We start from the raw sequence: 13,132 nt of genomic DNA on the forward strand, positions 1-13,132 counted from the left end.
TAATGTTTAGTTTGTTTTCTCTTGCTCGACCTGATGGTAGTCGCTACAATGAGAAGAAGTCTGATTCACCGATGTCCGACATCATGGAATACCTTGACAGTCCAAGTCTCCAGAATGAAACCATCACCATAGTAACCAGTGACACACCTTCCAAGTCACCAAAAAAGTTGATTTCAGCGGAGAAAATCCAAATCGCAAACTCACCTGTTCCAATGTCGCCCAGACGCTTGGAAAGTCCAATCAAGCTCCCAAAGTTGACCTCGCGATCTGCGTCACCAAGACGCATGATGGAGGATGCAGATCCGGAAGGGGAAAGGTCGAATTCACCGAAGACGCCCCAGCATCAGCCCTGTCTGACTGATATTGGGACACTCGTTCGTAGAGTAAGAAATGTACGTGTAAGCTTTACGCCTGAGACGCGTGTTTTTGCCTACGCTGCTACTGAGACCTGTGTTTAGCAGTCTTCAGTTTGCTTGCTGTCACTGTTGTGATTTCACATCTGTTGATTAATAAAATTACTAATAGAAAGCTTTTTTGGAAGACACTTGAAAAAAAAAGCTTTATTTTGAAGATGTGTATAAGAAAATGTAAAAAAAATGAAATACCCACTGTTTCTTCAACAGAAACCTGTATTTTTTCAAAGAAGACATTTAATGTGAAACAATCTAAAACTCATTTTTGCTATATAGCACTTTGTGAAAAAAGCAATGAACTTATTTGATTTGAAAGTCACTTTTTTAAAGAAATGAATGGTCATCTATTACCATTACTTAATTGTTATACAAATCGTAATTAACTTTGGTATTTCATTATTTTGTCATTCTCATGCTTGTTTTTTTAGTATGTGTCTTGTATCATAACTTAAATAGTACTATAGTACCTTCTTGTAAATATAATTTATATATATTATGGAACTATTTTGACTATGGAAATCATATGTCAACAATCTTGAGCTTTTTAAGTAAAATATGAACATTCCCTACACTATAAGTAATGCAATCTAGTCAGAATGGTATAACCTTTCAATTTGTCAGTTGCTTCTCAATTTCTCACAAGTTCACATTTCATTTTGAAAATGCTTATGGCTGCAAATGTGTTTGTTTTCCTCTGTCAATGATTTTTACTGATGAAGTAATGCTCTGACATTTGTATATACACATTTCTTTTATCAATGTTGTAAGCTTTGCTGACAATTGTATTTTAAATACAGCTAGATTGCCAAAGAATATATAATAGTGCTAGTATTGTAAATTATATTTTGAATTGTATTTTGTATATCGGTTATGTTTTTAATTTTGAGTATATTAAATAAATACAATTAAGATATGCATATATTATGTAAGCTGATATTTATGCCAAAGATATATCTGGTTCTTATAGAGTATACATATGTTCCACTTACCTCAGGTGCTAAACTTTCTGAACATGTTTTCTTCATATTGGTGAACAGTCATGAATGCTTTCATGTTTATAAACAAAAGTTTGAGTGAATGACTCGTGTAAGAAATAATTTCCTCATTGCTTATTACTAATTATTTCAATGAGAATTAAACCTTTCCCCATAGAAACATTAGTTATACAGTTACCTTTTTAGTAAGATTATGAATGATATATATCAGATATTTAAATTGACATTTGTAGCACAGAAAAGAAAATTTGAAAATTGCAGGTGACATATGTTGAACAAAAATTTTAAACATTGTTTGAACTGGTTATGAGCTACCTTGTCCACTAATAAGACCGCTAAACCTTCCGTGATTTTAAAGCAGATACGGTAGCTTCTGACCATACTGCCGGAAGGCAGAGGCTAGTCCGAAGCTACACTTGCCACATATAGCATAAGACCCTATTTAGCATGACACTGTTCACTTATAGATGTTATCTTTTATTTGATTTATTATGCTCAATGCTTTTTTGGCATCCATAAGGTGGATTTACCGAGACTAGATAAGATCAAAACATACAGAGTATTGTATTTTAGTACGTTGGAAGCATACTGTAATAATGTTCTTCTGGCATGTCATATTAATTCTTATGTTATAAAAATACTTTTTATTCTGTCTACCTCTAATGTTGCAATGTCTTGTTATTTGTGTTAACAAATGTGTGTTGCCAGTACAACTATTGTGATGTTCTTGTTATATATTTATACCAGGGCTAAGTATCACTAACATAAGTCCATACTCTGACTTAAGTTTTTTTTCTCAATTTTTGACATTTACAATCATGTACTATTTGAAGATCACATAAAGTGATTTTAGTTTTGAGTCCTATTCAACTCTGGGTTTAGGAAAAACATTCACAATTTTCAGCTGAGGTGAAACTCAACTCACGTTCATTTTCTGAGTGGAGTTAAAACCCTTTCCCACTCAGAGGCAAAATGATAATAACTAAATGAAAATAACTATGTGCAAACAGCATAAAACCAGATCAGCCTGCAATTAACTCGCAGTCTGTTCAGGTTTTACTGGGTATACTGTTTGCTGCTCATCAATAATTTAGGGCTGGAAATGAAGCCTTTAAAACTTGAATTTAGTAAGAAAGACCTTTAATTAAATTTAAGGGTCTACAAACACATCAAAAAATGTATCTAAGTGGTAAAGGGTTAAATATGTAAATGTTCCTGATACTGGGCTCAGTATGATTTCATAGCTGTTATAACAGGTTCATAAATTATTATATTGTTAAAACTGCTGATAATGGTACCGACCCATCAGTTTCACTTTCAGTGCACTGCTTTTCAATTATTTATTTGATTGTGAAACACTTCTTTGTTTGAAAGATTGGTGTTGTGCAAAATTTGCCCCAACATTTAAATGCTTTTGTCACTTCAAATTGCTGAATTGAAAAGTACTTAAAAAAGGTTTGCCTAAAGTTTATTATTTCTGAGAACAACAAAAGGAAATCTTAAAAGGTACTACATGTGTCAAGTTGAAACTTCATCAGTAAAACTAAGAGATATCTGCTTGACACTAAGGTAGATGGAGCTGTTTTAGGGTGTGTGCAGCTAGTGTACCAGAATCATTAGAGCCATGCTCCGTGAAAAAGGAGTTTAATGCATGTGTGTAAAGTGTCGTCCCACATTAGCTTGTGCAGCCCTCACAGGCTAATCAGGGTGGACTCACTCATCGACCAATTGTGAAACTTTATCCAATTGAAGAATGTGAGAACGAAATCTAGAGACTGTAAATATAATGTGATAATTGAGGTTTTATGTGAATATTGTGATAAGCAGAGACTAACGTTAATTTAATGATACTTGTTATAAAATTATTTACACATTATTTCATGTTATATTTTACTGTTGTTAGAATTTATATCATATTGAGGTCCGGAATATGTAGGGAATTCAAAATGTTGACGTTTATCTGCTAACATGCACGCGACGTCACGTATACTATCGACGTCACTTCTTATGTTATATATATACAAGTTTATATTAACGTTTATTAAAAAGGTTGAACCTAACGCACAATTCCGTAGTTAATTAACACTATACGATGATACGCAACACAGGGACAACACTTTCTGCTTTAACTGAATTTTAGTAAGAAGAGACTTTCTTTAAACAGAATATCATAAAAGCGGAAAGTCTTGTCCCTGATTAGCCTGTGTGGACTGCACAGGCTTATCTGGGACGACACTTTACGCAAATGCATTAAACCCCTTTTTAACAGAGCACGGCCCATTATCAATGCTCCCCTATTTTAAGAGTAATAATTACTCTTATTTGCTGTTTGTACAATTTTTTACTTAAATTTGGTCAACTTAAAACTTAATATAAGCTGGATCTCATTATGGGATATGCAGTGCTCAAAAACTGTAACTCTTGCTTCCATATTTAAAGTTTTTGTTCTTTGCTTATTTTTTTTAATTTAAATTTTGTGTGGAGCATATCTTGAAAACTATGTAAAAGGTATCACCTTGAAACCTAATACCTAGGAATATCAAAGGAGAATATCTTGAAAACTATATAAAAGGTATCACCTTGAAACCTAATACCTAGGAATATCAAAGGAGAATATCTTGAAAACTATGTAAAAGGTATCACCTTGAAACCCAATACCTAGGAATATCAAATTGATGTCATGAGTTGTGCAGATGAATCATACCTATTTCTCCCATATGTTGAGCCAATGACCTTTGTTAAATTATTAATTACACATGTAAATGGGACATATCTTGCAAACTATGCAAAGTATCAACCAGACATTTCATGGGTAGATAGATCTCAATAATTGGAAGTGCAGTTCACAAAAGCCAATTTGTCTCCAGCATGTTTTATAACAATAGTGCCCTTGTGTATTGTAATGCTGACATATTGTTCAGGAAATATCTTAAGTTTTCAATCACATTAAAATTTGACCATTAGAAAGCGATCTTGTCAATCAATGACTGAGTTGATCAATCGTGGGTCTATATTTGAAGCGGTCAACGTAAGCACATGGCTGCATAATCCGTTCTTTCTGCTCTAAACTCTTGGACAAAGATTGGATAGGCATGGCTATAAATGTCTGTCTGCTGGTTAATTCTTTAAAGTGCTGTCCAGTTAGCGCGATGGTTGGTTCTCGCATTTCTCATCTAGGCGAACCAGGTTCAAGTCTGGTTCCTAAAAGCATGTGAATTTGGTTGGTGGTCACCATACCAGACAGGTGGTGTTTCCTTCGGGTACTCGGTCTCCCAAACCACAACACAAGACCACATCACAAGTGAAAATATTTCAATTTCAACTACAAATAGGGGGATATTGCAGCTATAATTAAATATTTGTCCCTACTTTTGTCAGTCTAATAAGTTAATTAGTTAGGATTGCTGGGGCACACTGTGGTCCAAATATAATGCAACCTTAGAAGTCACACCAACAGCACCATAACCTTCTATAACGAGTTTGTCTGTATTTTTTATTGCAGTACAACTTGCCAGGGATCTTTCAACCAAAGAAGATACAGCCCAAGTAAATGCAAATGAAAGAACTCTTTGTCAATGTAAGATGTACAATTGAAAAAAAATCGGGAAAATAGGTCCTACATGATGTTCCATATTTCTGTAGTATTTCAAGTGACTGCTGTTGTTGATAAAAAGTTCCAATGAGATGCTCCATATTTATGTAGTATTTCAAGTAGCAGCATATACTGTTGCTGATAAAATAGTTCCTACGAGATGTTTAGTATTTATGTAGTATTTCAAGTAGCTACTGTTGTTAAGACAGTTTCTTAGTAAAAATCTTATGTGATTGAGGATGCTTCTGCTGTACAGTGGTATTTTCCATTTATTAATGTGCTTATAAGTATTTAATGGCCTATTTACTATCATAGACAATTCATCTTACATCTACTCTATAGCAGTTTGTCACTTATTTAGATTGATTGCAGGCAAAGTGTTGTGCGCATTTCTGTATTAAGCATTAATAGTGTTTGCTTACATTACAATGGTGCAAAAATGTATGGGTCAACACAATATTAACATAACAAGGGACAAAATTGTCACAAAACCAGGTTTTCAATTTGAAAAGTCTGATAAAGGGAGACAATTCAAAATGTGCATTGTTACTGTAGTTTCACCCCTTGTGTTAAATTCAATCTATTTTTAGTTGTGGCGACCTTGATTGCAATTTGAAAAAAAGTCTGATAAAGGGAGACAATCCAAAATGTGCATTTTTACTGATTGTTCCTCAAGTAACCCCCCTTTTGTCTAATTTAATATATTTTTAGTCATGGCAACCTTAACCTTGGAGATATTGACGTAATTCTTTTGCATGACACACCGTCCAAAGATTTTGAACAAATGTATCGAGTAATTTTAAAATCTCAATGAATGACATAGTATGGCCCAGACAAGATAATTTATGGCCATTTTTGACCTTTGAACTCAAAATGTGACCTTGTCCTTGGAGATATCGATGTAATTCTTTCGCATGACACACCGTCCAATGATGGTGAACAAATGTGCCAAATGATTTTAAAATCTCACAATAAAAGACATAGTTATGGCCTGGACAAGCTTGTTCCGCCCGCCGACATTTGCCAATCTAATAACCATTTTTTCCTTCGAAAACCTGGTTAATTATACACTCTGAATGTGTTATGCTTTTTGGTAAATTGCTAGTGTGGTACGTTACATGACCCGTGTTCCCCATCAAATATTCTAGTTGATACAACATGTGTATGGGATATGCTCTGGGAATACCAGATCAGGGATGCCACTTTCTGCTTTTATGGAATTTTTCCTTTAAAGGGATTCTTCTAAATAATAATCCAGTCAAGGTGGAAAGATTCGTTCCTGATTAGCCTTTGCGAACTGCACAGGATAATCCCTGATAGTACTTTACGCTCATGCATTTAACAAGATTTTCCCCAGAGACAAGCTCATATAAAATCTTAGTATTAGACATTTATTGACTAGATGGCCATTGAATATGACTCGACATAACCAAGCAGAAAAGAATATTGATTTTTAGGTCATATAATAACTGTCATTTACAATATTAAGAATTTAGGTTACAGTTGCACCTTGTTTCAATGAAAAACGTGGCATTCTATAATTGGAAGAAATCGTAATCCGAGAACAAAAAGATACACATGCATGCCAAATATCAAGTTGCTATTTTCAATATTGCAAAAGTAATCAAATAAGCGATTTTGGCCACATATATTTGACCTCTGACCTTGAAGGATGACCTTGACCATTCACCACTCAAACTGTGCAGCTTCATGAGATAAACATGCATGCCAAATATGAAGTTGCTATCTTCAATATAGCAAAAGTTATTGCAAAATGTTAAAGTTGGCGCAAACCAACCAACAGACCAACCAACAGACAGGGCAAAAACAATATGTCCCCCACTACTATAGTGGGGGACATAATAAAAAAAATGTATTGAAATATCAATTCAATTCAATGAGAAATATGTTTTTACATTAATATTGCTAAAACACAATTGCTATTTGTTTAGAAATATGTTGTTATAGAATTATATTTATTAGAAACAAACTTTGAAGCAAGCATTGACATTTTCTCTAACACTATTGACATTTGTATTGTAATAAGTGTTACTTTCATTTGACAATATCTTTAAATAAAATTTGCTTTAAAGGGGCGGTCAACCAGATTGCTATATATCACACAAAAAGGAACAGTTCCAAAATACTGTATTTTTTTTTACAATTATTAGTTAATATTGATTAAAATATCACGACTGGTATATTAAATTACTTGAAAAATGTTGTTAAGTTTTCATATTTTCAGTAAATTCGGTAATAAAATTTTACTGAGTATGTCTACCAGGTAATTTGGAGAGTTCTATTGTCGTCGTTTTATTTTGTGAAACTATGAGGATTGCTTATATAAAGTATAAAATACAACGCTCATTGTATGAACATGCATGGCCCAGTGGTCTAAATGGGAGAATTTTTATGGTTCGAGCCCTGTTCATGGTTACTTTTTTTTTTCAATTTATTCTTGATTTTTTACTGGAGATTTTTAGATCCAATGTTTGAATTTATCTATATAAAGCATTTAATGACGGTATTTTAGAACGTTTCTTTTTTCGTCAATCTGGTTGACAGCCCTTTTAACACTATTGTTATTTGTCAGCTTTACGGAGAAGCAAAGTTTCTATTTTATAAGAAACATTAAAAACTGTGAATAACTTTAACAAGAACTGTTGAGCTAATTTATTTTACTCTAGTGAATGACGGTGCACTTTTACATGATAAATCTATATTTATGTATATGTGCTTATACACTAGTTACAAGTATATATTGTGATACTAGAACTGTTGTTGCCATTATAACCGTTACCAGTGATACGTCTTGTTTTTCTCACTTTGTTTCACGATCTTTGTTAGAAATGTTTATCTGTGTTTTAATAAAAATCTGTGAAAACAAAATAATTGTCACTCAATTTTCTTTATCTCCTGGTCCAATAACTTAGTAACCAAAGCTCCCAAATGAAGATATCTGTACAGACAGGAGAACAACCAACATGTCATTAGGTATCTTCTGGCCCTGCAGTCCCCAAAACAAAACTGCTCAGATCCACGCATGGATGTGTTTGTAGTCCCTTATAGAATCAACCCTTTCCCACTTACTTATTTTAATGCATGTGTAGTCCTTAAGAAAGTTAAATTTAATTAAAGACCTTTCTTACTAGATTTAAGTTTTAAAGGCTTCATTTCCTAACCTTAGATACTGATGAGCAGCAAACAGCATATAACCTAAACAGACTGCAATTTACTCTCAGGCTTCTCTGCATTTATGCTGTTTGCACATAGCAATTTTCACTTTGCTTCTGAGTGGGAAAGGATTATGAGACCACGAAACAATGCGTGACTTTATACAAGACAATGTTGCTCCTCACCAGACTGCACAATTAAGCAGGCCGCTCTGGAGCTATGGCCACATATGTCATATGACCCATTTTCCTGTAACTGGGCTCATACACATGTATTATAAGAGTAAAGAACACTGAATTAAATTGTGTTATTATTAAGGCTACATTATATTCAAGACAGATTGAGTAAGACAATACATATTAACAATAAAGATTTATTTACATTTCAAGGAACACAAAAACATTTTGTAACTTTAAAACAAATGAACATAATTTGTCAATTTTTAACAAAAATAAAATTGGGCCATGATTGCCCTGAGTTCAACAATATGTCTTACAAACACTTGAATATGGCCTTTTTCACGAGGATATCACGTAACATGTTAACAAACCAAACTAAAATGATTGGTGTAAACTTAAACAAAATGACCTCAACAAATAAATGATAACCCAAATGACATTTAATTAATTTTTCATCCGTTGAGCAGTCTCTGCAAAGAAAGTGTCCAAATTTAAATATTCCCATTTAAGGGAAACTATACTGCTTCCTTGAGGCCATGTTTTCAATGAGACAAGATAACAAAGTAAAAGTGGTTTCAGCTGAAAAGTTACTTCAAGGAAAATGTTTACCAAGATGGTGGCCACTGTACAACGTGCCCTAAAAACCTTCTTTATATTACAAGAGGGCAAAAGGCCCTAAAATGCTCACCTTAGACCCCAAGGAATGATACTGTTATTAGAAGGTAGTGTTCACAACGTTTCCAGTAGACTTATTAGCAAACAACCCCAAGCCTTGCAGTCATGTTTTAAAACAACCACTATCATTTTCAAATAAAGTCAAGCTATATGCACTTTTTTTTAGTTGTGCAAACAAGTATGACTTCTAGGGTCTTCACAAGCTTTTTCTTTATTTTGATCTTATGACACAGTTTTTTCCCCACATGACCAAGTTTGGAACACAGCTGCAATATCATTGACTCAAATTTTCTCACCAAGTTTATTAAAGACTGGGTAATAATTGTGGCCTCTTTAATTTCACTAAATTTTCATGTCATTTTACCAGGTAACCTTATTTTTAAAAATGAAGATGTTTACAATTATACAATTAATGAATATTGGGATATAAATGTTGCCTCTTGAGTGACTTGTTTTTGACCCCATTACTCTGTTTTAACTCGGCCGAGAGGTAAAATGTTCAAACCAAGTTTCATAAAAAAAATGTGCAACGGGTGTGGCTTCTAGTGTTCAAAAGCTTTGTCTTTAATTTGACAAGGAGACTAGTTTATTTTTAACCAGATTTGACACAGTTTTGAATTCAGCCAATAATATTATAATTGAAACAAAGTCTCTGTCAAAGTTTTATGAAGATTGGGCAATAAATGTTGCCCCTATAGAGTTCACAAGCTTTTCCTTTGACATATTTGTTTAACCCAAATGATGCATTAACTTGTCTGAGTTTTATAAAAAAAAAGACAAAAGGCTATCACAAACGCTAACCATAAGCAAGTTGTGCTTAGTACAGCTCAACAGGAACTTGTCAACTGAGAATCATTTTCTCAATAAATGTAAATAATCCAACAGTTAATAATAAAGCAAACCAGCAACAATTTATAATAAAAGCACACAAGCAACAGTTCATTTCGAAATATGCATATAGGCCATTTAACAATATAACAATACAGTTTATATCTCACTCTTATATTAAAAAACAAATACATTCTCTTAAAGAACAATTAATAATAATGATAACATATCCCACCAGTGTGCAAACAAAAGGTTGGGGGTATAATCGTAACACAATATTTTCATGAATTATTGTAACAAGCTCTTAATGGAACAAGAGTTCCAGGGTCGGAGACATATGCCCCCCCCCCCCACAGGGCTTTGAACTAGTGACCCCAATTTCAATAGGGGTCATCTACTGTCCAAGGCCAATGCGCATGTGAAGTATCGAGCCAATCAGTAAATTCGTTGACGAGTTATTGATCGGAAACAATTTTCACACTTATTGTGACAGTGACCTTGACCTTTGACCTAATAACCCCAATATCGACATGAGAAGTATCAAGCCAATCTGTGAATCAGTTGATGAGTTATTGATCGGAAACGATTTCACACTTAGTGAATAACTGTGACCTTGACCTTTTGCCTAGTGACCCCAATGTCAATGGGGGTCATCTACTGTCCACGGCCAATGTATATGTGAAGTATCAAGCAAATCGGTCAATTCGTTGTTGAGTTATTGATCAGAAACGTACTGGTCTACCAACAGACAGACAGACTGACCGACATCCAGCAAAACAATAATTACCTTTTTCTTCAAAAAGAGGCATAATAACATTACAAACAGTTCAGTTTTAAAAGTAATGGAACAGTTTACAATAGTAATTTACTTATTTATGTCCCTACACTCCAGTTTTCAAGGGAAGAGAACAGCTTAGAAACAGGGAACAATTAACAATTTAACACACAAATGAAATGGTCTCTGGAAAAACTGGGCTTAATGCATGTGCATATAGTATTGTCCCAGATTACATACTTTTCAAGGAAGACACTTTCTGCATAGATTTGATATTTATATTAGAAGATACTTCCAGACTTTTAGAAGATACTTCCATACAGTGGAAAGTCTACTGAGTGCACAGGCTTATCCTGTACAATACTTAATGGAAGCGCTTTTTCCCACATCTTTGTGAAGCTGCCTTGGCCCTCTAATTTTGAGAAAAAAATTAGATGCGAAGTGTTCAAATAGTGAAAAATTTAGTTCATACTGGTCAAAATTGTAAATAAATGAGTCAAAAACTTCTTTACATTGTGAAAATTTATGGAGCAATATTTTCAAATTTGTGAAAAACAGCTATTCTCTAAGAAGCAAAAAAGGCCCTAAATTTACATGCATCAAGTCTGGTTTTCTAAAATAAATCCATACAGCAGCAAGTCAATTTATAACATTAAAAACATCTAGCAGCGTTCTCAACAGCCTCATACAAACCACATTAACCATTTACCACTCTGATACGTATTTTGACACATTTGTAGTCCCATACAAAATTAAATTTAATTAAAAAACCTTTAATACATAATTTAAGTTTTTAAAGCTTCATTTCCAAACCTTAGATACTGATGAGCAGCAAACAGCATAAAACCTGAACAGACTGCGAGTTACTCGCAGGCTGTTTTGGTTTTATGCTGTTTGCACATACAAGAAAAACATTAAAGTCTCAGTAGAAGCTTTCATTGTCGTCATCAGTTCGAAACTTCAAGAGGTCATGGTCGATGCCCAGGTGGTCAATAAGCCGTGTCAGAGAGGGGCGGGGTTCATCAGTCATCGAGGCATGGAGGTCAGTCACAGACTGCTGGGATACCCCACGCCATTTGTCGATAAGACTCTGTAAATCCTCCAGGTTGTTCTAAATGAGGAGAAAATATTTTGTGATATATGAGCCGGGTCTAAATGGGTAGACAATATTTTGTGATATATGAGCCTGTTCTAAATGGGGAGACAATATTTTGTGATATTAACCTGTTATAAATGGGGAGACAATATTTTGTGATATTGGTGTGTTCTAAATAGGTAGACAATATTTTGTGATATATGAGCCTGTTCTAAATGGGGAGACACTATTTTGTGATATCTGAGCCTGTTCTAAATGGGGAGACAATATTTTGTGATATTAGTCTGTTCTAAATGTGATATTAGTCTGTTCTAAATGTGATATTAGTCTGTTCTAAATGGGTAGACATTATTGTGTGATAAATGAGCCTGTTCTAAATGGGGAGACAATATTTTGTGATATTAGTCTGTTCTAAATGGGTAGGCAATATTTTGTGATAAATGAGTCTGTTCTAATGGGGAGACAATATTTTGTGATATTGGTCTGTTCTAAATGGGTAGACAATAACTTGTGATATATGAGCCTGTTCTAAATGGGGAGATAATATGTTGTGTTATCTGAACCTCTTCTAAATGGGTAGACAATATTTTGTGATATTAATCAGTTCTAAATGGGAAGACAGTATTTTGTGATATAAGCCTGTTCTAAAGGGCTAGAATGTATTGTGTGATACCTGCCCTGCCCTGAGAAAACAGAGTTTAATTCAAGTGCGTAAATTGTTGCCCACGATTTATATAGCCTGTGCAGTCTGCAACGGCTAATCAGGGATGACAATTTTTGCCTAAACTGGATTGTCACTGAGAATAGACTTCCTTTAAACGAAAAATACTATAAAAACAGAACGTGTGGTCCCTGATTAGCCTGTGCGGACTGAACACGATCATCTGGGGCGACACTTTTTATGCACATTCATTAAGCCCAGTTTTCCCAGAGCAATCCTCATATAATGATGTGAACAGAGAGAAACATAAACTGTCACAAACATAACTAAAATCATCCCATCATTATGTAAGTTATGTTCAAGAGCAAATAACTCAGTAATTTGTGGAACACTTGGTCTGAACAATTCTCACAGAATATCACTTCATGAGGATGACTTATTTAAAGTTTAAACTTAATCAAATAAGAAATGTTGACGTAGGACTTCATGCTGTGTGACTGACCAATGGACCGGCAGAGTGACCACATTCTTATTTTTGTATGTGGGAGAGTGTTATTAATAGACCTGTCCTAGTTGATTTACATTATTGACTTAAATATATCATTGACTAGACAATCAGTCAAGACAAAACAGCATTATTTTGAACACATGTGTCACAAAAAAATTGTCTTTTTTCGCTATGCTAAATGGTAAATTATATCAACAAGAGCTGTCAGAGGACAGCGGGCTCGACTATTCCAGTGC

At 34.1% G+C, this 13,132-nt stretch overlaps 2 protein-coding genes across 10 annotated transcripts in view; one reads left to right on the forward strand and one right to left on the reverse strand.

Annotated features, from left to right (window-relative positions):
• The window catches only part of LOC127842326 (nicotinamide/nicotinic acid mononucleotide adenylyltransferase 1-like), a 55,468-nt gene extending 47,583 nt beyond the window's left edge, over positions 1-7,885 (forward strand). Inside the window, exons 9-10 of one of the 4 annotated variants that reach the window (XM_052371767.1) lie at positions 41-392; positions 4,911-7,885. In XM_052371767.1, coding sequence (XP_052227727.1) covers positions 41-392; positions 4,911-4,958 — 400 coding nt within the window. In that variant the 3' untranslated portion in view covers positions 4,959-7,885. Of the gene's footprint in view, positions 1-40; positions 741-4,910 lie in introns of those variants that run through there. The other 3 variants (XM_052371766.1, XM_052371769.1, XM_052371768.1) reach the window with 3 other exon arrangements.
• Positions 7,886-8,533: 648 nt separating this feature from the next.
• Positions 8,534-13,132, reverse strand: part of LOC127842328 (swi5-dependent recombination DNA repair protein 1 homolog) — a 144,835-nt gene continuing 140,236 nt past the window's right edge. For all 6 annotated transcript variants that reach the window (XM_052371777.1, XM_052371778.1, XM_052371775.1 and 3 more), the window contains one exon: positions 8,534-11,742. In XM_052371777.1, coding sequence (XP_052227737.1) covers positions 11,554-11,742 — 189 coding nt within the window. In that variant the 3' untranslated portion in view covers positions 8,534-11,553. The remainder of the gene's footprint in view (positions 11,743-13,132) is intronic.

Source organism: Dreissena polymorpha, chromosome 8 (assembly GCF_020536995.1).
Source record: "Dreissena polymorpha isolate Duluth1 chromosome 8, UMN_Dpol_1.0, whole genome shotgun sequence".
Lineage (NCBI taxonomy): Eukaryota > Metazoa > Mollusca > Bivalvia > Myida > Dreissenidae > Dreissena > Dreissena polymorpha.